Source organism: Salmo salar, chromosome 03 (assembly GCF_965601325.2).
Source record: "Salmo salar chromosome 03, fSalSal1, whole genome shotgun sequence".
Lineage (NCBI taxonomy): Eukaryota > Metazoa > Chordata > Actinopteri > Salmoniformes > Salmonidae > Salmo > Salmo salar.
The window spans coordinates 3,220,016-3,245,219 of record NC_138293.1 but is presented as its reverse complement, the minus strand read 5'-3'; the positions used below and the strand labels follow the sequence as shown (position 1 = coordinate 3,245,219).

At 48.3% G+C, this 25,204-nt stretch overlaps 1 protein-coding gene across 3 annotated transcripts in view; it reads left to right on the top strand.

Moving 5' to 3' along the window:
* The first annotated feature begins 239 nt into the window (after positions 1–239).
* LOC106596422 (uncharacterized) overlaps positions 240–25,204 on the top strand; it is a 44,410-nt gene continuing 19,445 nt past the window's right edge. Inside the window, exons 1-6 of one of the 3 annotated variants that reach the window (XM_082973179.1) lie at positions 243–457; positions 11,905–14,305; positions 16,836–16,974; positions 18,509–18,656; positions 19,081–19,196; positions 21,667–22,155. In XM_082973179.1, the coding sequence (XP_082829305.1) occupies positions 11,970–14,305; positions 16,836–16,974; positions 18,509–18,656; positions 19,081–19,196; positions 21,667–21,708 (2,781 nt within the window). In that variant the 5' untranslated portion in view covers positions 243–457; positions 11,905–11,969 and the 3' untranslated portion in view covers positions 21,709–22,155. Of the gene's footprint in view, positions 458–9,781; positions 11,313–11,904; positions 14,306–16,835; positions 16,975–18,508; positions 18,657–19,080; positions 19,197–21,666; positions 22,156–25,204 lie in introns of those variants that run through there. The other 2 variants (XM_082973177.1, XM_082973178.1) reach the window with 2 other exon arrangements.

Sequence of the window (25,204 nt, the reverse complement as noted above, 5' to 3'; positions counted from 1 at the left end):
ACCCAGCAACTTCATTTTAATAATAGTTATTGCAGTGCATGTTATGGTTTTAAGATCAAAGTTGAACATTGTGTATGGAAATTTATGCTTAATTGAATTGTGGACCAAAATTCTTGTCTATCACAACTTTTTGTTTTTGTTTTACCAACTAATCGGAACATCTCTGAAATACTAATGTCATTATAAGCGACCCTTTATTTCTGGATTCTGACTAATAACATTATAGATATTGTTTTGACCTTCAAGTGAGACATGGCATTGGTAGAACGAGCTACACACAGCCTAGTCCAGGGGCTAAAGATATCTTTACTGTTCTCCTTGCAACAGGAAAAATGTAGTGTTTCATTTTGACAAGTTGTGGAACTAGGCAGAACACACACACACACACACGGACCCGTTGACTGGATAGAAAATATGTCTGCTGCCGAGTGTGCAGCACACGATTTGCGGAAGTGAGGTGAGTGTAATTCTCTAGCTAGCTTCATAAACCAGTTTTTTTTATTATTATTATTTTTACAATAAACGATTTAGTCGGTCGCGATCAAGTGTGATCAGAAGTGAAGCATAGACTTATCTACTGGATATATATGTATATATATTTTTTTTTGTGAAGTCGACTAATAGTGAGGTCGTTATGCATGCGAATGCTTTAGGAAAGTAGTTTTTTGGTCAGGAACAATCGGCTACTAGCCGCGGTTAGCAGCAGGCTAGCCACAGGAGTTAACAACACGGAGTAGTTCCTCATCTTCTATCCCTGCTAGCTCATAGTAGCTAGGCAACCGCGTATGCCCGTCTAACGTTAGCTATCCCTGCTAGCTCATAGTAGTTAGGCAACCGCGTAATGCCCGTCTAACGTTAGCTATCCCTGCTAGCTCATAGTAGTTAGGCAACCGCGTAATGCCCGTCTAACGTTAGCTATCCCATAGTAGCTAGGCAACCGCTTAATGCCCGTCTAACGTTAGCTACCCCTGCTAGCTCATAGTAGCTAGGCAACCGCTTAATGCCCGTCTAACGTTAGCTACCCCTGCTAGCTCATAGTAGCTAGGCAACCGCTTAATGCCCGTCTAACGTTAGCTACCAATTGGTAATTAAGCTATGCGATTATCAACTAACTTGCTTTTAGTATTCGATAGCTTGTCATTATACTTTAATTTGAATATAAACCAATTTCTCAATAGCGAAGCATTATTTTAACACTGATATATAACTACTAAATATTAGGTAACTATCCGGTGCGCTAATTGCAATTGTAACTAAACCGCTAAGCTAGCTAGCTAAACGTTACTACTTTTATTTCATGTAATAAAACAAAGCTAACTTGTTAGCTAACGTTTTTGTTATCCGGCCACTTGCTAACTTTGCGATAAAAACGGATGAGAAAGGCAGATATTTGTTGGCAAACAGTTTTATGGTGCATAATTCATTAGGGTGCGACCAAGCTTGCACATTTTGTTTGCATTTTAATATGTTTGGTTATAGCATGTGGGCTAACGGTTCGATGTTAGCCAGCTAACGCTAGTTTAGTAGTTAGCATTGGGTATAAGATTAACACAGTATAACCATGGCGTAGTTAACCGAGGTCTCTGGTAAAATAGTAACTACCGTATTTGGAGTTAACCAAGGAAATACTTTAAGAGCCCTGCGGCATCAGTGTTGTCCAACTTTGGGCTTGACGGTGCTCCCTGCCTGTCGGCTGTAGTGCCATGCCGGGGATTTGGTGTAGTCAGTCAGGTCTGCTGAATGGAGATATATATATATATATATATATATATGGTGAAGTAAAGATAGAGGGTGAGGACAAAAACTAAACTAAATTACTCCATTGTTTAACTCTATTGAATTAGTGCAGTTGGATCACAGATCTACTAGCTACTCCACCGTTACCTATAACCAATCAAGGTAGCTAGCTATCAGCTTTCCTTTCACACGCGGTTTAATTCGGTTTTTATTGTTGTTGTGACTTTATTTGTTTACACGGTTATAAAACCTAGCTTGTAAACGAATTGGATATAACTGTCACGACGGGTAGACTTTAGAAAAGCAAGTGCATGCATAGTGTAAGCACGTCTCAATTTAAAGTTGATGTTATGCAACGCGCCCTGGGCAGGAAGTAATTTATGCTTGACATATAAAAGTTAGACTTGGAGACGTTGAAATGATGTCTAGTGCTGTCGCATCTAATGTTTTCATGTTGCCAGACACTTGGCTAGGCCAGCTGAACTTGCCAAACACGCCTGTGCCTGAAATGGAATCATAGGGCTCTGGTCAGAAATAGTGCAGTATTTAGTGCTTAGGGCTCTGGTCAAAAGTAGTGCACTATATAGTAAATAGGATTGCCATTTGTGACGTACATAAATTAACATCATGGGAAATTGATCCACTTGCCTACCTGTTGCCCATCCCTTCCCTGCATAATGCCTCAAAGACCCTCTGCCTGCATAAGCAAATATCTGTCTGTCTGTCTGACTGACAACACCCACCCTTCCTTCCTTCCGTCTGTCTGTCTGTCTGTCTGTCTGTCTGTCTGACAACACCCCCCTTCCTTCTGTCAACACCCCTCCTCTCTGGGGTGGTGTGTGTCTGGCTCTGTGGGGTGGGTGTGTCAAATAAAATGTGATTAGCAGATGTTATTGCGAGTGTAGCGAAATGCTTGTGTTTCTAGCTCTGACTATGCAGTAATATCTAACAATTAATATCTAACATTTTCACAACATAAACCCAATACACACCCATCTAAGTAGAGGAATGGAATTAAGAATATATAAATATATGGACGAGCAATGCGGCATAGACTAAGATACAGTAGAATAGTATAGAATACAGTATATACATATGAGATGAGTAATACATAGACTAAGATACAGTAGGATAGGATAGATTACAGTATATACATATGAGATGAGTAATACATAGACTAAGATACAGTAGAATAGTATAGAATACAGTATATACATATGAGATGAGTAATACATAGACTAAGATACAGTAGAATAGTATAGAATACAGTATATACATATGAGATTAGTAATACATAGACTAAGATGCAGTAAAATATAATACAGTATATACATATGAGATGAGTAATGCCAGATATGTAAACGTTATTAAAGTGACTAGTGTTCCATTATTAAAGTGGCCAGTGATTTCTAGTCTATGTCTATAGGCAGCAGCCTCTCTGAGTTAGTGATGGCTGTTTAACAGTCTGATGGCCTGGAGATAGAAGCTGTTTTTTAGTTCCAGCTTTGATGCACCTGTACTGACCTCGCCTTCTGGATGATAGTGGGGTGAACAGGCAGTGGCTCGGGTGGTTGTTGTCCTTGATGATCTTTTTGGCCTTCCTGTGACATCGGGTGGTGTAGGTGTCCTGGAGGGCTGGTAGTTTGCCCCCGGTGATGCGTTGGGCAGACCGCACCATCCTCTGGAGAGCCCTGAGGTTGTAGGGGGTGTGGTTGCCGTACCAGGTGGTGTGTAGAGAGCTCTATGGGGTGGTGGTGGTGGTGTAGAGAGCTCTATGGGGTGGTGGTGGTGGTGTGTAGAGAGCTCTATGGGGTGGTGGTGGTGTGTAGAGAGCTCTATGGGGTGGTGGTGGTGTGTAGAGAGCTCTATGGGGTGGTGGTGGTGGTGTAGAGAGCTCTATGGGGTGGTGGTGGTGTGTAGAGAGCTCTATGGGGTGGTGGTGGTGGTGTGTAGAGAGCTCTATGGGGGGGTGGTGGTGGTGTGTAGAGAGCTCTATGGGGTGGTGGTGGTGGTGTGTAGAGAGCTCTATGGGGTGGTGGTGGTGGTGTGTAGAGAGCTCTATGGGGTGGTGGTGGTGTGTAGAGAGCTCTATGGGGTGGTGGTGGTGGTGTGTAGAGAGCTCTATGGGGTGGTGGTGGTGTGTAGAGAGCTCTATGGGGTGGTGGTGGTGTGTAGAGAGCTCTATGGGGTGGTGGTGGTGTGTAGAGAGCTCTATGGGGTGGTGGTGGTGTGTAGAGAGCTCTATGGGGTGGTGGTGGTGGTGTGTAGAGAGCTCTATGGGGTGGTGGTGGTGGTGTAGAGAGCTCTATGGGGTGGTGGTGGTGTAGAGAGCTCTATGGGGTGGTGGTGGTGTGTAGAGAGCTCTATGGGGTGGTGGTGGTGGTGTGTAGAGAGCTCTATGGGGTGGTGGTGGTGTGTAGAGAGCTCTATGGGGTGGTGGTGGTGTAGAGAGCTCTATGGGGTGGTGGTGGTGTAGAGAGCTCTATGGGGGGGTGGTGGTGTGTAGAGAGCTCTATGGGGTGGTGGTGGTGTAGAGAGAGCTCTATGGGGTGGTGGTGGTGTGTAGAGAGCTCTATGGGGTGGTGGTGGTGTGTAGAGAGCTCTATGGGGTGGTGGTGGTGTAGAGAGAGCTCTATGGGGTGGTGGTGGTGGTGTAGAGAGCTCTATGGGGTGGTGGTGGTGTGTAGAGAGCTCTATGGGGTGGTGGTGGTGGTGTGTAGAGAGCTCTATGGGGGGGTGGTGGTGTGTAGAGAGAGCTCTATGGGGTGGTGGTGGTGTAGAGAGAGCTCTATGGGGTGGTGGTGGTGTGTAGAGAGCTCTATGGGGTGGTGGTGGTGTGTAGAGAGCTCTATGGGGTGGTGGTGGTGTGTAGAGAGCTCTATGGGGTGGTGGTGGTGTGTAGAGAGCTCTATGGGGTGGTGGTGGTGGTGTAGAGAGAGCTCTATGGGGTGGTGGTGGTGGTGTAGAGAGCTCTATGGGGTGGTGGTGGTGTGTAGAGAGCTCTATGGGGTGGTGGTGGTGTGTAGAGAGCTCTATGGGGGGGTGGTGGTGGTGGTGTAGAGAGCTCTATGGGGTGGTGGTGGTGTGTAGAGAGCTCTATGGGGTGGTGGTGTGTAGAGCTCTATGGGGTGGTGGTGGTGGTGGTGTAGAGAGCTCTATGGGGTGGTGGTGGTGGTGTAGAGAGCTCTATGGGGTGGTGGTGGTGTGTAGAGAGCTCTATGGGGTGGTGGTGGTGTGTAGAGAGCTCTATGGGGTGGTGGTGGTGTAGAGAGCTCTATGGGGTGGTGGTGGTGGTGTGTAGAGAGCTCTATGGGGTGGTGGTGGTGTGTAGAGAGAGCTCTATGGGGGTGGTGGTGTGTAGAGAGCTCTATGGGGTGGTGGTGGTGTGTAGAGAGCTCTATGGGGTGGTGGTGGTGTAGAGAGCTCTATGGGGTGGTGGTGTAGAGAGCTCTATGGGGTGGTGGTGTGTAGAGAGCTCTATGGGGTGGTGGTGGTGTGTAGAGAGCTCTATGGGGTGGTGGTGGTGTGTAGAGAGCTCTATGGGGTGGTGGTGGTGTGTAGAGAGCTCTATGGGGTGGTGGTGGTGTGTAGAGAGCTCTATGGGGTGGTGGTGGTGTGTAGAGAGAGCTCTATGGGGTGGTGGTGGTGTGTAGAGAGCTCTATGGGGTGGTGGTGGTGGTGTAGAGAGCTCTATGGGGTGGTGGTGGTGTGTAGAGAGCTCTATGGGGTGGTGGTGGTGGTGTAGAGAGCTCTATGGGGTGGTGGTGGTGGTGTAGAGAGCTCTATGGGGTGGTGGTGGTGGTGTGTAGAGAGCTCTATGGGGTGGTGGTGGTGTGTAGAGAGCTCTATGGGGTGGTGGTGGTGGTGTAGAGAGCTCTATGGGGTGGTGGTGGTGTGTAGAGAGCTCTATGGGGTGGTGGTGGTGTGTAGAGAGCTCTATGGGGTGGTGGTGGTGTGTAGAGAGCTCTATGGGGGGTGGTGGTGGTGTGTAGAGAGCTCTATGGGGGGGTGGTGGTGGTGTGTAGAGAGCTCTATGGGGTGGTGGTGGTGTGTAGAGAGCTCTATGGGGTGGTGGTGGTGGTGTGTAGAGAGCTCTATGGGGTGGTGGTGGTGTGTAGAGAGCTCTATGGGGTGGTGGTGGTGTGTAGAGAGCTCTATGGGGTGGTGGTGGTGTGTAGAGAGCTCTATGGGGTGGTGGTGGTGTGTAGAGAGCTCTATGGGGTGGTGGTGGTGTGTAGAGAGCTCTATGGGGTGGTGGTGGTGTGTAGAGAGCTCTATGGGGTGGTGGTGGTGTGTAGAGAGCTCTATGGGGTGGTGGTGGTGGTGTGTAGAGAGCTCTATGGGGTGGTGGTGGTGGTGTAGAGAGCTCTATGGGTGGTGGTGGTGGTGGTGTAGAGAGCTCTATGGGGTGGTGGTGGTGGTGTAGAGAGCTCTATGGGGTGGTGGTGGTGGGTGTAGAGAGCTCTATGGGGTGGTGGTGGTGTAGAGAGCTCTATGGGGTGGTGGTGGTGGTGTAGAGAGCTCTATGGGGTGGTGGTGGTGTGTAGAGAGCTCTATGGGGTGGTGGTGGTGTGTAGAGAGCTCTATGGGGTGGTGGTGGTGTGTAGAGAGCTCTATGGGGTGGTGGTGGTGTGTGTAGAGAGCTCTATGGGGTGGTGGTGGTGGTGTAGAGAGCTCTATGGGGTGGTGGTGGTGGTGGTGTAGAGAGCTCTATGGGGTGGTGGTGGTGTGTAGAGAGCTCTATGGGGTGGTGGTGGTGTGTAGAGAGCTCTATGGGGTGGTGGTGGTGTGTAGAGAGCTCTATGGGGTGGTGGTGGTGGTGTAGAGAGCTCTATGGGGGTGGTGGTGTGTCGGGGGGTGTGTGGGGTGGTGGTGGTGGTGTAGAGAGCTCTATGGGGTGGTGGTGGGTGTAGAGAGCTCTATGGGGTGGTGGTGGTGTGTAGAGAGCTCTATGGGGTGGTGGTGGTGGTGTAGAGAGCTCTATGGGGTGGTGGTGGTGGTGTGTAGAGAGCTCTATGGGGGTGGGTGGTGGTCGGTGTAGAGAGCTCTATGGGGTGGTGGTGGTGTGTAGAGAGCTCTATGGGGTGGTGGTGGTGTGTAGAGAGCTCTATGGGGGGTGGTGGTGGTGTGTAGAGAGCTCTATGGGGTGGTGGTGGTGTGTAGAGAGCTCTATGGGGTGGTGGTGGTGGTGTGTAGAGAGCTCTATGGGGTGGTGGTGTGTAGAGAGCTCTATGGGGTGGTGGTGGTGTGTAGAGAGCTCTATGGGGTGGTGGTGGTGGTGTAGAGAGCTCTATGGGGTGGTGGTGGTGTGTAGAGAGCTCTATGGGGTGGTGGTGGTGTGTAGAGAGCTCTATGGGGTGGTGGTGGTGTGTAGAGCTCTATGGGGTGGTGGTGGTGTGTAGAGAGCTCTATGGGGTGGTGGTGGTGTGTAGAGAGCTCTATGGGGTGGTGGTGGTGGTGTAGAGAGCTCTATGGGGTGGTGGTGGTGTGTAGAGAGCTCTATGGGGTGGTGGTGGTGGTGTAGAGAGCTCTATGGGGTGGTGGTGGTGGTGTAGAGAGCTCTATGGGGTGGTGGTGGTGGTGTAGAGAGCTCTATGGGGTGGTGGTGGTGGTGTGTAGAGAGCTCTATGGGGTGGTGGTGGTGGTGTAGAGAGCTCTATGGGGTGGTGGTGGTGTGTAGAGAGCTCTATGGGGTGGTGGTGGTGGTGTAGAGAGCTCTATGGGGTGGTGGTGGTGTGTAGAGAGCTCTATGGGGTGGTGGTGGTGGTGTAGAGAGCTCTATGGGGTGGTGGTGGTGTGTAGAGAGCTCTATGGGGTGGTGGTGGTGTGTAGAGAGCTCTATGGGGTGGTGGTGGTGGTGTAGAGAGCTCTATGGGGTGGTGGTGGTGTGTAGAGAGCTCTATGGGGTGGTGGTGGTGTGTAGAGAGCTCTATGGGGTGGTGGTGGTGGTGTAGAGAGCTCTATGGGGTGGTGGTGGTGTGTAGAGAGCTCTATGGGGTGGTGGTGGTGTGTAGAGAGCTCTATGGGGTGGTGGTGGTGTGTAGAGAGCTCTATGGGGTGGTGGTGGTGTGTAGAGAGCTCTATGGGGTGGTGGTGGTGGTGTAGAGAGCTCTATGGGGTGGTGGTGGTGTAGAGAGCTCTATGGGGTGGTGGTGGTGTAGAGAGCTCTATGGGGTGGTGGTGGTGGTGTGTGTAGAGAGCTCTATGGGGTGGTGGTGGTGTAGAGAGCTCTATGGGGTGGTGGTGGTGGTGTGGAGAGAGCTCTATGGGGGGGTGGTGTGTAGAGAGCTCTATGGGGTGGTGGTGTGTAGAGAGCTCTATGGGGTGGTGGTGGTGGTGTAGAGAGCTCTATGGGGTGGTGGTGGTGGTGTGTAGAGAGCTCTATGGGGTGGTGGTGGTGGTGTAGAGAGCTCTATGGGGTGGTGGTGGTGGTGGTGTAGAGAGCTCTATGGGGTGGTGGTGTGTAGAGAGCTCTATGGGGTGGTGGTGGTGTAGAGAGCTCTATGGGGTGGTGGTGTGTAGAGAGCTCTATGGGGTGGTGGTGGTGTGTAGAGAGCTCTATGGGGTGGTGGTGGTGTAGAGAGCTCTATGGGGGGGTGGTGTGTAGAGAGCTCTATGGGGTGGTGGTGGTGTGTAGAGAGCTCTATGGGGTGGTGGTGGTGGTGTGTAGAGAGCTCTATGGGGGGGTGGTGGTGTGGAGAGCTCTATGGGGGGGTGGTGGTGTGGAGAGAGCTCTATGGGGTGGTGGTGGTGTGGAGAGAGCTCTATGGGGTGTTATTAAGGAGGAAACCATTATGCTGTGTTGTCTACAGCTGTAGCAATTTAACCTCGGTGCCCAGTAGTACAGGTTTATACTTGTGTTATTGACAGACTGAACAGCTGTTTGGCTGAGGTAGGCCGTCATTGTAAATAAGAATTTATTCTTAACTGTCTTACCTACTTTAATAAAGGTTAAATTAATTTAAAAAATATAATTATTAATAAAGTATCTGTTTGAGACCCAAATGAGATATTAACCATCCTCTTGCGACCCAAAACGCCCTCCAACAGCCTTAACTCGCAACTCTCACATACCCATTTTTTACATTTTTTTTTACATTTTAGTCATTTAGCAGACGCTCTTATCCAGAGCGACTTACAGTAGTGAATGCATACATTTCTTCCCTGTGCTGGCCCCCCGTGGGAATCGAACCCACAACCCTGGCGTTGCAAACACCATGCTCTACCAACTGAGCTACAGGGATACCCAGGGCCCACTCTGGGTCCAGACCCATAATTTAAGAAGCACTGATTTGAACTATTTATAGGCCTATTCTAAATGCCAGGTAGGAAACGGAATGGCAAGCCCGATTCTTTATGTGGTCAAGGGCAATGAGTTGTAGATATAGAGACCCGAGAAGGTGATGAGGTCAGAGTTTATGCAGCAAGGGTACTTTTCCCATACGGTGGCGCACAATTGACCCAGCGTCGTCCGGGTTAGGCCGGGGGAATGCCGTCCATTGTAAATAAGAATTTGTTCCTAACTGACTTGCCTAGTTAAATAAAAAAATATATAAAAACTTTGTCCCTAGTTGTAATTGATGTCGTGTTCTGTGTTCCACCATGGGGGGCCATTTCCCATGCATGAGGCAATGGTTAAAATGGCCCCCCCCGTCAAGCTAGCTTGACTTGCTTGAAAGTTAGTTACTTTTTCCCCTCAACTTGTTTCTCTAACATTTATTATCATCTTAAACAATGTTTCTCCTGTCTTGAATGAAAAGGTAATGTTTTGACATCTCCCTAAATAAATGCGGTCTCTGACTGGAGACCAGTCAGATTACCAGCGTTTTGTGTGTGTGTGTGTGTGTGTGTGTGTGTGTGTGTGTGTGTGAGAGAGAGAGTGAGAGAGAGAGAGAGAGAGAGAGAGAGAGAGAGAGAGAGAGAGAGAGAGAGAGAGAGAGAGAGAGAGAGAGAGAGAGAGGAGAGAGAGAGAGAGAGAGAGAGAGGAGAGAGAGAGAGAGAGAGAGAGAGAGAGAGAGAGAGAGAGAGAGAGAGAGAGGAGAGAGAGAGAGATGAGAAAAAAAAGGAATGAAGGTCTGGGGTGGTATTGAGAGAGCGAGACCCCAAATGGCTCCCTATCTAGCGCACTATTTTTGACCAGAGAGTCCTATGGCCCTTCGAAAAGTAGTGCGCTATATAGGGTACCATTTGGGATGCGACCTAGTGCTCCAGTCTACTTGTTTCCCCACACAGAGCACTCACAGCTGAATCATCAAAGCTAGGCTGACATTTCTTTGAACTGGCACGAGATGAAAGATACTGCCCTGCCCTTATTCACCCTCTGTCAGTGTACAGTTGAAGTCGGAAGTTTACATTCACCTTAGCCAAATACATTTTAAACTCAGTTTTTCACAATTCCTGACATTTAATCCTAATAAAAATTCCCTGTCTTAGGTCAATTAGGATCACCACTTTATTTTAAGAATGTGAAATGTCAGAATAATAGTAGAGAGAATGATTTATTTCAGCTTTTATTTCTTTCATCGCATTCCAAGTGGGTCAGAAGTTTACATATACTCAATTGGTATTTGGTAACATTGCCTTTAAATTGTGTAACTTGGGTCAAACGTTTCGGGTAGCCTTCCACAAGCTTCCCACAATAAGTTGGGTGAATTTTGGCCCATTCCTCCTGACAGAGCTGCTGTAACTGAGTCAGGTTTGTAGGCCTCCTTGCTCACACACACTTTTTCAGTTCTGCTCTCAAATCTTCTATAGGATTGAGGTCAGGGCTTTGTGATGGCCACTCTAATACCTTGACTTTGTTGTCCTTAAGCCATTTTGCCACAACTTCGGAAGTATGCTTGGGGTCATTGTCCATTTGGAAGACCCATTTGTGACCAAGCTTTAACTTCCTGACTGATGTCTTGAGATGTTGCTTCAATATATCCACATCATTTTCCGTCCTCATGATGCCATCTATTTTGTGAAGTGCACCAGTCCCTCCTGCAGCAAAGCACCCCCACAACATGATGCTGCCACCCCCGTGCTTCACGGTTGGGATGGTATTCTTCGGCTTGCAAGCCTCCCCATTTTTCCTCTAAACATAACGATGGTCATTATGGCCAAACAGTTATATTTTTGTTTCATCAGACCAGAGGACATTTCTCCAAAAAGTACGATCTCTGTCCCCATGTGCAGTTGAAAACCGTAGTCTGGCTTTTTTATGGCGGTTTTGGAACAGTGGCTTCTTCCTTGCTGAGCGGCCTTTCAGGTCATGTCAATATAGGACTCGTTTTACTGTGGATATAGGACTCGTTTTGTACCTGTTTCCTCCAGCATCTTCACAAGGTCCTTTGCTGCTGTTCTGGGATTGATTTGCACTTTTCGCACCAAAGTACGTTCATCTCTAGGAGACAGAACGCGTCTCCTTCCAGAGCGGTATGACGGCTGCCTGGTCCCATGGGGTTTATACTTGTGTACTATTTTTTTGTACAGTTGAACGTGGTACCTTCAGGCGTTTGGAAATTGCTCCCAAGGATGAATCAGACTGATTTGATTTTCCCATGATGTCAAGCAAAGAGGCACTGAGTTTGAAGGTAGGCCTTGAAATGCATCCACAGGTACACCTCCAATTGACTCAAATGATATCAATTAGCCTGTCAGAATCTTCTAAAGTCATGACATCATTTTCTGGAATTTTCCAAGCTGTTTAAAGGCACAGTCAACTTAGTGTATGTAAACTTCTGACCCACAGGAATTGTGATTAAGTGAAATAATCTGTCTGTAAACATGTTGGAAATTGTACTTGTGTCATGCACAAAGTAGATGTCCTAACCGACTTGCCAAAACTATAGTTTGTTAACGAGAAATTTGTGGAGTGGTTTGAAAAAACGAGTTTTAATGACTCCAACCTAAGTGTATGTAAACTTCCGACTTCAGCTGTAGCATCTCTGATTCTCTTACCTTATTCACCCTCTGTCAGTATAACATCTCCCAACGCTGAACCTGGTTCAGCGTTGATAGAACCTGGTTCAGCGTTCTATGTTGATATAAAAACATGTTTTTCTTATAAAAGATTTTTCCCTTTCAAGTAAATTTCCTTTAGGACTTAAGCCCCTAGATGAATAATTTAAAGCCTAATGGATCCCTTACGAAGCTTTATAACCTCTGTCTCCTCTATGCTCCCAGGTGCCCCCGTTCTGTAGCAGAGGAGCGAGCAGCACGATGAGACGCCGGTAGCCGCCCGCCTTGGCATGGCCGCGTCACGTTCCTCGCGCGTCACAAGGTCATCGGTCGGGCTCAATGGATTGGACGAGAACTTCTGTGGCCGAACCCTCAGGAATCGCAGTATCGCCCAGCCGGATGAGGGTCAGGGTTCACCCCTCCCCGGCAGCAAGGCCCCACGCTCTCCCAAGAAGAGACAGGACGACCAGGCCGGTGCCTCAGAGAAGCCTAGGGGTCACCGGGGAAAGGTAGCCCACCACAAGGCCGCCTCGGTGGACGGGGAGACATGGTCAAGCCCCAGGAAGAGGGTCCTGTCCTGCTCAGAGAGAGAGGGTGTTGGTGGTTCGGAGAAGGTTGAGAACTGTGAAGGGAGGCGCAAGGAGACGTCGGGTGCTGTGGGGAGGGATGCCTCGCCGCTCCACAAAAGGGCCAAACGGTGCCTCCGCTCTGGGGAGTCGCATGGATCCAAGGATGACCTCCCGTCTGCGCCCCCTGTGCCCGTCATCGCCGCCTCCCACTGTGCCCCCTTAACGACTGTCAAGGAGAACAGTGAAGGGGGCGACCTGCTCAGACAAAACTCCACCGCAGCTTCCCCTTCCTCTTCTTCACCTGACCTCAACAAGGAGGAAGGAGAGGAGGAGGATGACGTCGGCGGCCATATTGAGAGCGACGGCCATGCTCAGCAGCCCCTGAACTCCAACTCCCATAAGTCCAGTAGCAGGCTTGGGCAGACCAGCAGTAGCCCTGATGCTCAGACAAACTCCCTGTGTCTCAGCGCTGCCTCCAACACCACCTGTCCAGGTCCCGGTCCAGCACTGCTGAACGGCAGCCAGAGGGGGGCGCCCTGCCCCTCGCCCCCAGACCCCATAGTGCCTTGTAGAAACTCTGATCCTGGGCAGGAGGAAGAGTGTAAAGACTCTGATCCTGGGCAGGAGGAAGAGTGTAAAGACTCTGATCCTGGGCAGGAGGAGATGTGTAAAGACTCTGATCCTGGGCTGGAGGAGGAAGAGTGTAAAGACTCTGATCCTGGGCAGGAGGAAGAGTGTAAAGACTCTGATCCTGGGCAGGAGGAAGAGTGTAAAGACTCTGATCCTGGGCAGGAGGAAGAGTGTAAAGACTCTGATCCTGGGCAGGAGGAGATGTGTAAAGACTCTGATCCTGGGCTGGAGGAGGAAGAGTGTAAAGACTCTGATCCTGGGCTGGAGGAGGAAGAGTGTAAAGACTCTGATCCTGGGCAGAAGGAGATGTGTAAAGACTCTGATCCTGGGCTGGAGGAGGAAGAGTGTAAAGACTCTGATCCTGGGCAGGAGGAAGAGTGTAAAGACTCTGATCCTGGGCAGGAGGAAGAGTGTAAAGACTCTGATCCTGGGCTGGAGGAGGAAGAGTTTAAAGACTCTGATCCTGGGCAGGAGGAAGAGTTTAAAGACTCTGATCCTGGGCAGGAGGAAGAGTGTAAAGACTCTGATCCTGGGCAGGAGGAAGAGTTTAAAGACTCTGATCCTGGGCAGGAGGAGGAAGGTAAAGACTCTGATCCTGGGCAGGAGGAAGAGTGTAAAGACTCTGATCCTGGGCAGGAGGAAGAGTGTAAAGACTCGGGGGAGTGTCCTGCTCCTATTTTGGTCTCATTTGAGGAGGACTCCTCTACTCCCCACCTGTCTGTCAGAGAGGAGGAGGTGGATGTAGTGGGGGACTCAGTGTGTCGGGAGGAAGTGGTGACAGCGACCGAGGAGGAAGTGGTGACAGCGACCGAGGAGGAGGTGGAAGTGACACCGACCGAGGAGGAGGAGAGTTGCGGCGGGGGAATTAACGGATGGTCGTTCACCAGCATCATCATCATCAACAACAACATCAGAAACGTAAACAACATCAACAATAACTCAGGAGAATCCACCATGCCACTGCTAGCCCCCCCAACACCCTCAGACCCACCTTGCACCCCCTCTATCTCCGGCACATCGCCCCCCTCCTTCACAGAGCCCCACGAACACAGGTACACCCTGAGGACTTCGCCCCGTAGGGCCGCCTGCGGCGGGGGCAAGGCTGTGGGCCCTTGTTCCCCTCCCAGGGACCCTCTGAGGGAGGTGGTGGAGGCGGGGAGAGAGCTGGTCGCTACTCCTACCCTCTCCTCATTCTCCAGTATCCAGGCCAGGGAGGGGTCTCCCCCGTCCATCCCCATGGAGCAGGGGAACGGTGGGGCTAGAAGGGACAGGGTAAGGTGGGACAGTACGGGCCGTGGGGAGCTCTGTGAGACCAGGGGAGGTCTAGACAGGAAGGAGGTGCCAAGAGGAGGAAGTCAACAGGAGGACGAGGATCCAGACGTGTATTACTTTGAGTCAGACCACCTGACCTTCAAGCATAACAAAGAGTTCGTATTGGGAGTTTATGGGATATATATATTCAGTCGTGGCCAAAAGTTTTGAGAATGACACAAATATTAATTTCCACAAAAGTTTGCTGCTTCAGTGTCTTTAGATATTTTTGTCAGATGTTACTATGGAATACTGAAGTATAATTACAAGCATTTCATAAGTGTCAAAGGCTTTTATTGACAATTACATGAAGTTGATGCAAAGAGTCAATATTTGCAGTGTTGACCCTTCTTTTTCAAGACCTCTGCAATCCGCCCTGGCATGCTGTCAATTAACTTCTGGGCCACATCCTGTCTGATGGCAGCCCATTCTTGCATAATCAATGCTTGGAGTTTGTCAGAATTTGTGGGTTTTTGTTTGTCCACCCGCCTCTTGAGGATTGACCACAAGTTCTCAATGGGATTAAGATCTGGGGAGTTTCCTGGCCATGGATCTAAAATATCGATGTTTTGTTCCCCGAGCCACTTAGTTATCTCTTTTGCCTTATGGCAAGGTGCTCCATCATGCTGGAAAAGGCATTGTTCGTCCCCAAACTGTTCCTGGATGGTTGGGAGAAGTTGCTCTCGGAGGATGTGTTGGTACCATTCTTTATTCATGGCTGTGTTCTTAGACAAAATTGTGAGTGAGCCCACTCCCTTGGCTGAGAAGCAACCCCACACATGAATGGTCTCAGGATGCTTTACTGTTGGCATGACACAGGACTGATGGTAGCGCTCACCTTGTCTTCTCCGGACAAGCTTTTTTCCGGATGCCCCAAACAATCAGAAAGGGGATTCATCAGAGAAAATGACTTTACCCCAGTCCTCAGCAGTCCAATCCCTGTACCTTTTGCAGAATATCAGTCTGTCCCTGATGTTTTTCCTGGAGAGAAGTGGCTTCTTTGCTGCCCTTCTTGACACCAGGCCATCCTCCAAAAGTCTTCGCCTCACTGTGCGTGCAGATGCACTCACACCTGCCTGCTGCCATTCCTGAGCAAGCTCTGTACTGGTGGTGCCCCGATCCCGCAGTTGAATCAACTTTAGGAGACGGTCCTGGCGCTTGCTGGACTTTCTTGGGCGCCCTGAAGCCTTCTTCACAACAATTGAACCGCTCTCCTTGAAGTTCTTGATGATCCGATAAATGGCTGATTTAGGTGCAATCTTATATCCTTGCCTGTGAAGCCCTTTTTTTGCAAAGCAACGATGACGACACGTGTTTCCTTGCAGGTAACCATGGCTGACAGAGGAAGAACAATGATTCCAAGCACCACCCTCCTTTTGAAGCTTCCAGTCTGTTATTCGAGCTCAATCAGCATGACAGAGTGATCTCCAGCCTTGTCCTCGTCAACACTCACACCTGTGTTAACGAGAGAATCACTGACATGATGTCAGCTGGTCCTTTTGTGGCAGGGCTGAAATGTAATGGAAATATTTTTGGGGATTCAGTTCATTTGCATGGCAAAGAGGGAATTTGCAATTAATTGCAATTCATCTGATCACTCTTCATAACATTCTGGACTATATGCAAATTGCCATCATACAAACTGAGGCAGCAGACTTTGTGAAAATTAATTTTTGTGTCATTCTCAAAACTTTTGGCCATGACTGTGTGTGTGTGTATATATATATTTATTATTTATTTATTTATTTATTTTATATATACACACACACTGAGTGTGCAAAACATTAGGACCCCACCCCCTCCCCACCCCATTTTGCCCTCAGAGTGGAGTGAGGAGGAGGGAGAGAGGAGGAGGAGGGAGTGAGGAGGAGGAGGAGGAGGGAGAGTGGAGGAGGAGGAGTGAGGAGGAGGGAGAGAGAGAGGAGAAGGGAGTGGGAGAGAGGAGGAGGAGGAGGAGGGAGTGGGAGAGAGGAGGAGGGAGTGGGAGTGAGGAGGAGGGAGTGGGAGTGAGGAGGAGGAGAGAGGAGGAGGAGGAGGGAGTGGGAGAGAGGAGGAGAAGGGAGTGGGAGAGATGAGGAGGAGGAGGGAGAGAGGAGGAGGAGGGAGGAGGGAGTGGGAGAGAGGAGGAGGAGGGAGAGAGAGAGGAGGGAGTGGGAGTGAGGAGGAGGAGGAGGGAGAGAGGAGGGAGTGGGAGAGATGAGGAGGAGGGAGTGTAGAGGAGGAGAGAGAGAGGAGGAGGAGGAGGAGGAGGGAGTGGGAGAGATGAGGAGGAGGGAGTGGGAGAGAGGAGGAGGAGTGAGTGGGAGAGAGGAGGAGGAGGAGGGAGAGGGAGTGGGAGAGAGGAGGGAGGAGGGAGAGAGGAGGAGAGAATGGGAGGGAGAGAGAGAGTGAAGAGGAGGAGTGAGTGTTTCCTGTTTTGGGACACAGACACAACCTACCTCTGATCTGTTTCCTGTTTACATACATGCTGCTGTCTGTTTCTCCTATAGTGTTGATCCCTCATAAATGGCACCCTATTCCCTATAATATAGCGCACTACTTTTGACCACGGTACCAATTGGGACCCATCCTGAGTTAATAATGTATTGTCCAGGTGCTGGAAGTTGTATTCCCTGACTCATGTTGTCCTGTCTCCCCCTCCACCAGTTACCAGAGGTTACTCCAGACTGTAGGTGTGTTGGAGGCCCAGAGAACTCAGAGTATACTGGACTTGGAGCGTCTGGCCGGACAGCAGAGAGAAGCTCTCCGAGACCCCGTCAGCTTTGTGGAGCAGCTGCAGAAACAGGTACTGTACTTTACACGATAGCTTACAGCCTGTTATAACAGGTATATGTAGCATTATAGGTATATGTAGCATTAATGCGGTTATGACGGGTATATAATGCGGGTATGACAGGTATATAATGCGGTTATGACGGGTATATAATGCGGTTATGACGGGTATATAATGCGGGTATGACGGGTATATAATGCTGTTATGACGGGTATATAATGCGGGTATGACGGGTATATGATGCGGTTATGACGGGTATATGATGCGGTTATGACGGGTATATAATGCGGTTATGACGGGTATATAATGCGGGTATGACGGGTATATGATGCGGTTATGACGGGTATATAATGCGGTTATGACGGGTATATAATGCGGTTATGACGGGTATATAATGCGGTTATGACGGGTATATGATGCGGTTATGACGGGTATATGATGCGGTTATGACGGGTATATGATGCGGTTATGACGGGTATATAATGCGGTTATGACGGGTATATAATGCGGTTATGACGGGTATATAATGCGGGTATGACGGGTATATGATGCGGTTATGACGGGTATATAATGCGGTTATGACGGGTATATAATGCGGTTATGACGGGTATATAATGCGGTTATGACGGGTATATGATGCGGTTATGACGGGTATATGATGCGGTTATGACGGGTATATGATGCGGTTATGACGGGTATATGATGCGGTTATGACGGGTATATAATGCGGTTATGACGGGTATCTCGCTGGTCTGGTCTGGTCTGGTCTGGTCTGGTCTGGTCTGTTGCTCCTGTGTGAGGTGTTGGGACTGCGGTTGAGGGTGATGTCCTGGCAGGGTGGAAGTCTTTTCGTGGTAGCAGGGTGGAGATTAACCATTCGTGCTGGGCCCTCAAGTCGTTTGTGCCTGTATGATTTATGATGTGGCTGGGGGACTCTATCTCTCTCTCTCTCACTCACTCACTCACACACTCACAATTCAATTGAAGGGCTTTATTGTCATGCAAAACATATGCCAAAGCAAGTGAAATAGATAATTAACAAAAGTGAAATAATCCCAATAAAAATGTACGGTAAACATTACACTCACAGAAGTTCCAAATGAATAGAGACATTTAAAATGTCATATTATGTATAGAAAAAGTGTTGTAACAATGAGCAAATAGTTAAAGTACAAAAGGGAAAATAAATAAACATAAATATCTCCCTCTCTAATAATAAAAAAAACATCTCTATCCAAAAATTCATACAAATCTAATTGACATTTAATCACAAGGCTTTCTTATACAAATACCCCCCCCCTCCGTTTTTTCCCACAACAAGAGGCTGTCGCTCCAGGTGGTTCAACATGGCAGCTTCCAGCTGCTCGTCTTGGCTGTAAGCCTTGATGCGATCTGACAAAGTGGAACGTTAGGGCCCAAAGGCTACTTTCGAGGGAAATAGTTCACATGTTTCCTGCCCGTACATGGGGAATCCTGGGGTGATTTTTTTATTTTTTGTCTAATTCTACGAGGCCACTTCCTGTTGACCTCTGATCTCTAACCTCAGGTGGAGTTGGACCTGCCGCGGCCCCAGAGAGTGGTTCAGCTGCCAGACATCTCATGGGACCAGTACACCTCAGGACTGGGAGACTTCGAGAGGGAGTTTTGTGACAACAAACGCAAAACCAGGAGACTCAAACTCATATTCGATGAGGGTGAGTTGATCCTGCCATGTACTGATTCAGTTAGTTTATTTCCTCATTTAGAATATATGGAATTTGTTTTTGGAAATGCTTAACAGCTTTGTTGTTTCGTTAAATAGTGTTAAATCATGTATATATATATATATATATATATAATATTGATTTATAAATACATGATTTAACACTATTTAACACTATTTAATATATATATATATATATATATATATATATATATATATATATATATATATATATATATATATATAAAAATTCTCTGAATTACAATACAACTGTATTTACACCAAGGTCTTGAACTACCTTTCAACCTTGTTCACCATTCACTTTCAATGCAATGAAAATTGAACAAGCAAGATACAGTATATCAAAAATGATAGACATGACAAACAGTTTTTAATATATATATATTATCCTATAGTTAGGTTACCAGTCGGACCAAAAAGCCCTCTGGATCCCAAGGAGGAGGGTGAACCGTCAACCCTGTACTCTGCTCTGCCCTCTAGTGACGCTCTTGAGAACTACAACAACTCACAGGTACATCCCACTGTGAACCCACAGGCTGTACCCAAAGCCATGTATTCAGGGCATGACTGCAGCTTGATAACAACATGTGTTATGTAGCTAGCTAGGGCATAACTGCCTCCGTTTCTCTACTAATTGCTTTCAAAGATCTCACAAATGACCATGTTATTGCCATTTTACAGCCCCTCGTCTCTGATCACACCATCCCATTCCTCTACCCATACTAGAGGACAAGAGATGGTATCTATGGAAACAAACCACCTCTCTTCTTCTGGTGCTCTACTGCTGTGTGTGTGTGTGTGTGTGTGTGTGTGTGTGTGTGTGTGTGTGTGTGTGTGTGTGTGTGTGTGTGTGTGTGTGTGTGTGTGTGTGTGTGTGTGTGTGTGTGTGTGTGTAAAATAAGTCAATTTAATTGATTGTGTAGATTCTCCTGAACAAATATCATATCACGTCTGCATCCCAATGGCAGCCTATTCCCCTACTACCTACATAGAGTCCCCGGTGGAAAGGAGTCCACTATATATGGAATAGGGTTCCATTTGTCCCTGGTGGAAAGGAGTCCACTATATATGGAATAGGGTTCCATTTGTCCCTGGTAGAAAGGAGTCCACTATATATGGAATAGGGTTCCATTTGTCCCTGGTGGAAAGGAGTCCATTATATATGGAATAGGGTTCCATTTGTCCCTGGTAGAAAGGAGTCCACTATATGGAATAGGGTTCCATTTGTCCCTGGTAGAAAGGAGTCCACTATATGGAATAGGGTTCCATTTGTCCCTGGTAGAAAGGAGTCCACTATATATGGAATAGGGTTCCATTTGTCCCTGGTGGAAAGGAGTCCACTATATATGGAATAGGGTTCCATTTGTCCCTGGTGGAAAGGAGTCCACTATATATGGAATAGGGTTCCATTTGTCCCTGGTAGAAAGGAGTCCACTATATATGGAATAGGGTTCCATTTGTCCCTGGTAGAAAGGAGTCCACTATATATGGAATAGGGTTCCATTTGTCCCTGGTAGAAAGGAGTCCACTATATATGGAATAGGGTTCCATTTGTCCCTGGTAGAAAGGAGTCCACTATATATGGTGAAGCCCCAAAATTGCCCTCGCTAGAAGCCTGTGTTTCAGACATAAAGAAGTGGATGGCTGCAAACTTTCTACTTTTAAACTCGGACAAAACAGAGATGCTTGTTCTAGGTCCCAAGAAACAAAGAGATCTTCTGTTGAATCTGACAATTAATCTGGATAGTTGTACAGTCGTCTCAAATAAAACTGTGAAGGACCTCGGCGTTACTCTGGACCCTGATCTCTCTTTTGAAGAACATATCAAGACTGTTTCAAGGACAGCTTTCTTCCATCTACGTAACATTGCAAAAATCACAAATTTTCTGTCCAAAAATGACGCAGAAAAATTAATCCATGCTTTTGTTACTTCTAGGCTGGACTACTGCAATGCTCTACTTTCCGGCTACCCGGATAAAGCACTAAATAAACTTCAGTTAGTGCTAAATACGGCTGCTAGAATCCTGACTAGAACCAAAAAATGTGATCATATTACTCCAGTGCTAGCCTCCCTACACTGGCTTCCTGCTAAGGCAAGGGCTGATTTCAAGGTTTTACTGCTAACCTACAAAGCATTACATGGGCTTGCTCCTACCTATCTTTCCGATTTGGTCCTGCCGTACATACCTACACGTACGCTACGGTCACAAAAAGCAGGCCTCCTAATTGTTCCTAGAATTTCTAAGCAAACAGCTGGAGGCAGGGCTTTCTCCTATAGAGCTCCATTCTTATGGAATGGTCTGCCTACCAATGTGAGATACACAGACTCAGTCTCAACCTTTAAGTCTTTACTGAAGACTTATCTCTTCAGTAGGTCCTATGATTAAGTATAGTCTGGCCCAGGAGTGTGAAGGTGAACGGAAAGGCTGGAGCAACGAACCGCCCTTACTGTCTCTGCCTGGCCGGTTCCCCTCTTTCCACTGGGATTCTCTGCCTCTAACCCTTTTACAGGGGCTGAGTCACTGGCTTACTGGTGTTCTTCCATGCCGTCCATGGGAGGGGTGCGTCACTTGAGTGGGTTGAGTCACTGATGTGGTCTTCCTGTCTGGGTTGGCGCCCCCCCCCTTGGGTTGTGCCATGGCGGAGATCGTTGTGGGCTATACTCGGCCTTGTCTTAGGACGGTAAGTTGGTGGTTGGAGACATCCCTCTAGTGGTGTGGGGGCTGTGCTTTGGCAAAGTGGGTGGGGTTATATCCTGCCTGTTTGGCCCTGTCCGGGGGTATCATCGGATGGGGCCACAGTGTCTTCTGATCCCTCCTGTCTCAGCCTCCAGTATTTATGCTGCAGTAGTTTATGTGTCGGGGGGCTAGGGTCAGTCTGTTACATCTGGAGTATTTCTCTTGTCTTATCCGGTGTCCTGTGTGAATTTAAATATGCTCTCTCTAATTCTCTCTTTCTCTCTTTCTGTCTTTCTCTCGGAGGACCTGAGCCCTAGGACCATGCCTCAGGACTACCTGGTATGATGACTCCTTGCTGTCCCCAGTCCACCTGGCCGTGCTGCTGCTCCAGTTTCAACTGTTCTGCCTGCGGCTATGGAACCCTGACCTGTTCACCGGACGTGCCTGTTGCACCCTCGACAACTACTATGATTATTATTATTTGACCATGCTGGTCATTTCTGAACATTTTAACATTTTAACATTTTGACCATGTTCTGTTATAATATCCACCCTGCACAGCCAGAAGAGGACTGGCCACCCCTCATAGCCTGGTTCCTCTCTAGGTTTCTTCCTAGGTTTTTGGCCTTTCTAGGGAGTTTTTCCTAGGGAGTTTTTCCTAGCCACCGTGCTTCTTTCACATGCTTTGCTTGCTGTTTGGGGTTTTAGGCTGGGTTTCTGTACAGCACTTTGAGAATATCAGCTGATGTACGAAGGGCTATATAAAAATAAATTTGATTGATTGATATAGGGTTCCATTTGGGATGCGTCTTTAATTTATTCATCGTTTTGTATCCTTTTTTATTTTGTAAACACATCCACACTCATCTTCATTACTCTCTCTCTCTCTCTCTCTCTCTCTCTCTCTCTCTCTCTCTCTCTCTCTCTCTCTCTCTCTCTCTCTCTCTCTCTCGTTGCCCTTTTCTTGTGGCAACAGGTCACAAATCTTGCTGCTGTGATGGAACACTGTGGTATTTCACCCAGTAGATATGGGAGTTTATCAAAATTGGGTTTGTTGTTGAATTCGTTGTGGATCTGTGTAATCTGAGGGAAATATGTGTCTCTAAAATGGTCATACATTTGGCAGGAGGTTAGGAAGTGCAGCTCAGTTTCCACCTCATTTTGTGGGCAGTGTGCACATAGCCTGTCTTCTCTTGAGAGCCGGGTCTGGCTACGGCGGCCTTTCTCAATAGCAAGGCTATGCTCACTGAGTCTGTACATAGTCAAAGCTTTCTTTAAGTTTGGGTCAGTCACAGTGGTCAGGTATTCTGCCACTGTGTACTCTCTGTTTAGGGCCAAATAGCATTCTAGTTTCCAATGTGTCAAGTAATTATCTTTTCGTTTTCTCATGATTTGGTTGGGTCTAATTGTGTTGCTGTCCTGGGGCTCTGTGGGGTCTGTTTGTGAACAGAGCCCCAGGACCAGATTGCTTAGGGGACTCTTCTCCAGGTTCATCTCTCTGTAGGTGATGGCTTTGTTATGGAAGGTTTGGGAATCGCTTCCTTTTAGGTGGTTGAAGAATTTAACGGCTCTATTCTGGATTTTGATAATTAGCGGGTATCGGCCTAAATCTGCTCTGAATGCATTATTTGGTGTTTTACGTTGTACACATTTACATTACATTTAAGTCATTTAGCAGACGCTCTTATCCAGAGCGACTTACAAGTTGGTGCATTCACCTTATGATATCCAGTGGAACAACCACTTTACAATAGTGCATCTAAATCTTTTAAGGGGGGGTTAGAAGGATTACTTTATCCTATCCCAGGTATTCCTTAAAGAGGTGGGGTTTCAGGTGTCTCCGGAAGGTGGTGATTGACTCCGCTGTCCTGGCGTCGTGAGGGAGCTTGTTCCACCATTGGGGTGCCAGAGCAGCGAACAGTTTTGACTGGGCTGAGCGGGAACTGTGCTTCCTCAGAGGTAGGGAGGCGAGCAGGCCAGAGGTGGATGAACGCAGTGCCCTTGTTTGGGTGTAGGGCCTGATCAGAGCCTGAAGGTATGGAGGTGCCGTTCCCCTCACAGCTCCGTAGGGAAGCACCATGGTCTTGTAGCGGATGCGAGCTTCAACTGGAAGCCAGTGGAGAGAGCGGAGGAGCAGGGTGACGTGAGAGAACTTGGGAAGGTTGAACACCAGACGGGCTGCGGCGTTCTGGATGAGTTGTAGGGGTTTAATGGCACAGGCAGGGAGCCCAGCCAACAGCGAGTTGCAGTAATCCAGACGGGAGATGACAAGTGCCTGGATTAGGACCTGCGCCGCTTCCTGTGTGAGGCAGGGTCGTACTCTGCGAATGTTGTAGAGCATGAACCTACAGGATCGGGTCACCGACTTGATGTTAGTGGAGAACGACAGGGTGTTATCCAGGGTCACGCCAAGGTTCTTAGCACTCTGGGAGGAGGACACAAGGGAGTTGTCAACCGTGATGGCGAGATCATGGAACGGCAGTCCTTCCCCGGGAGGAAGAGCAGCTCCGTCTTGCCGAGGTACACAGAAGATATTTTTGCAGAATTCTGCATGCAGAGTCTCAATTTGGTGTTTGTCCCATTATGTGAATTCTTGTTAGGTGAGCGGACCCCAGACCTCACAACCATGAATGGCAATGGGTTCTATAACTGATTCAAGTGTTTTTAGCCAGATCCTAATTGGTATGTTGAATTTTATGTTCCTTTTGATGGCATAGAATGCCCTTCTTGCCTTGTCTCTCAGCTCGTTCACAGCTTTGTGGAAGTTACCTGTGGCGCTGATGTTTAGGCCGAGGTATGTATAGTTTATGGTGTGCTCTAGGGCAACGGTATCTAGATGGAATTTGTATTTGTCGTCCTGGCTACTGGGCCGTTTTTGGATCACCGTTATTTTTGTCTTACTGAGATTTACTGCCAGTAAGGTCCCACAGTTGACAGTGCATGTCAGAGCAAAAACCAAGCCATGAGGTTGAAGGAATTGTCCGTAGAGCTCCGAGACAGGATTGTGTCGAGGCACAGGTCTGGGAAAGATATCCCAAAAATTAGGCAGCATTGAAGTTCCCCAAGAACACAGTGGCCTCCATCATTCTTAAATGGAAGAAGTTTGGAACCACCAAGACTCTTCCTACAGCTGGCCGCCCGGCCAAACTGAGCAATCGGGGGAGAAGGGCCTTGGTCAGGGAGGTGACCAAGAACCCGATGTTCACTCTGACAGAGCTCCAGAGTTCCTCTGTGGAGATGGGAGAACCTTCCAGAAGGACAACCATCTCTGCAGCACATGACAACTCGCTTGGAGTTTGCCAAAAGGTACCTAAAGGACTCTTACACCATGAGAACCAGATTCTCTGGTCTGATGAAACCGTGATTGAACTCTTTGGCCTGAATGCCAAGCGTCACGTCTGGAGGAAACCTGGCACCATCCCTACGGTGAAGCATGGTGGTGGCAGCATCATGCTGTGGGGATGTTTTTCAGCGGCAGGGACTGGGAGTCTAGTCGGGATTGAGGGAAAGATGAACGAAGCGAAGTACAGCAAGATCCTTGATGAAAACCTGTTCCAGAGCACTCAGGACCTCAGACTGGGGTGAAGGTTCACCTTCCAACAGGACAACGACCCTAAGCACACAGCCAAGACAACACAGGAGTGGCTTCGGGACAAGTCTCTGAATGTTCTTGAGTGGCCCGGCCAGAGCCCGGACTTGAACCCGATCAAACATCTCTGGAGAGACCTGAAAATAACTGTGCAGCGACGCTCCCCATCCAACCTGACAGAGCTTAAGAGGATCTGCAGAGAAGAATGAGAGAAACTCCCCAAATACAGGTGTGCCAAGCTTGTAGCGTCAT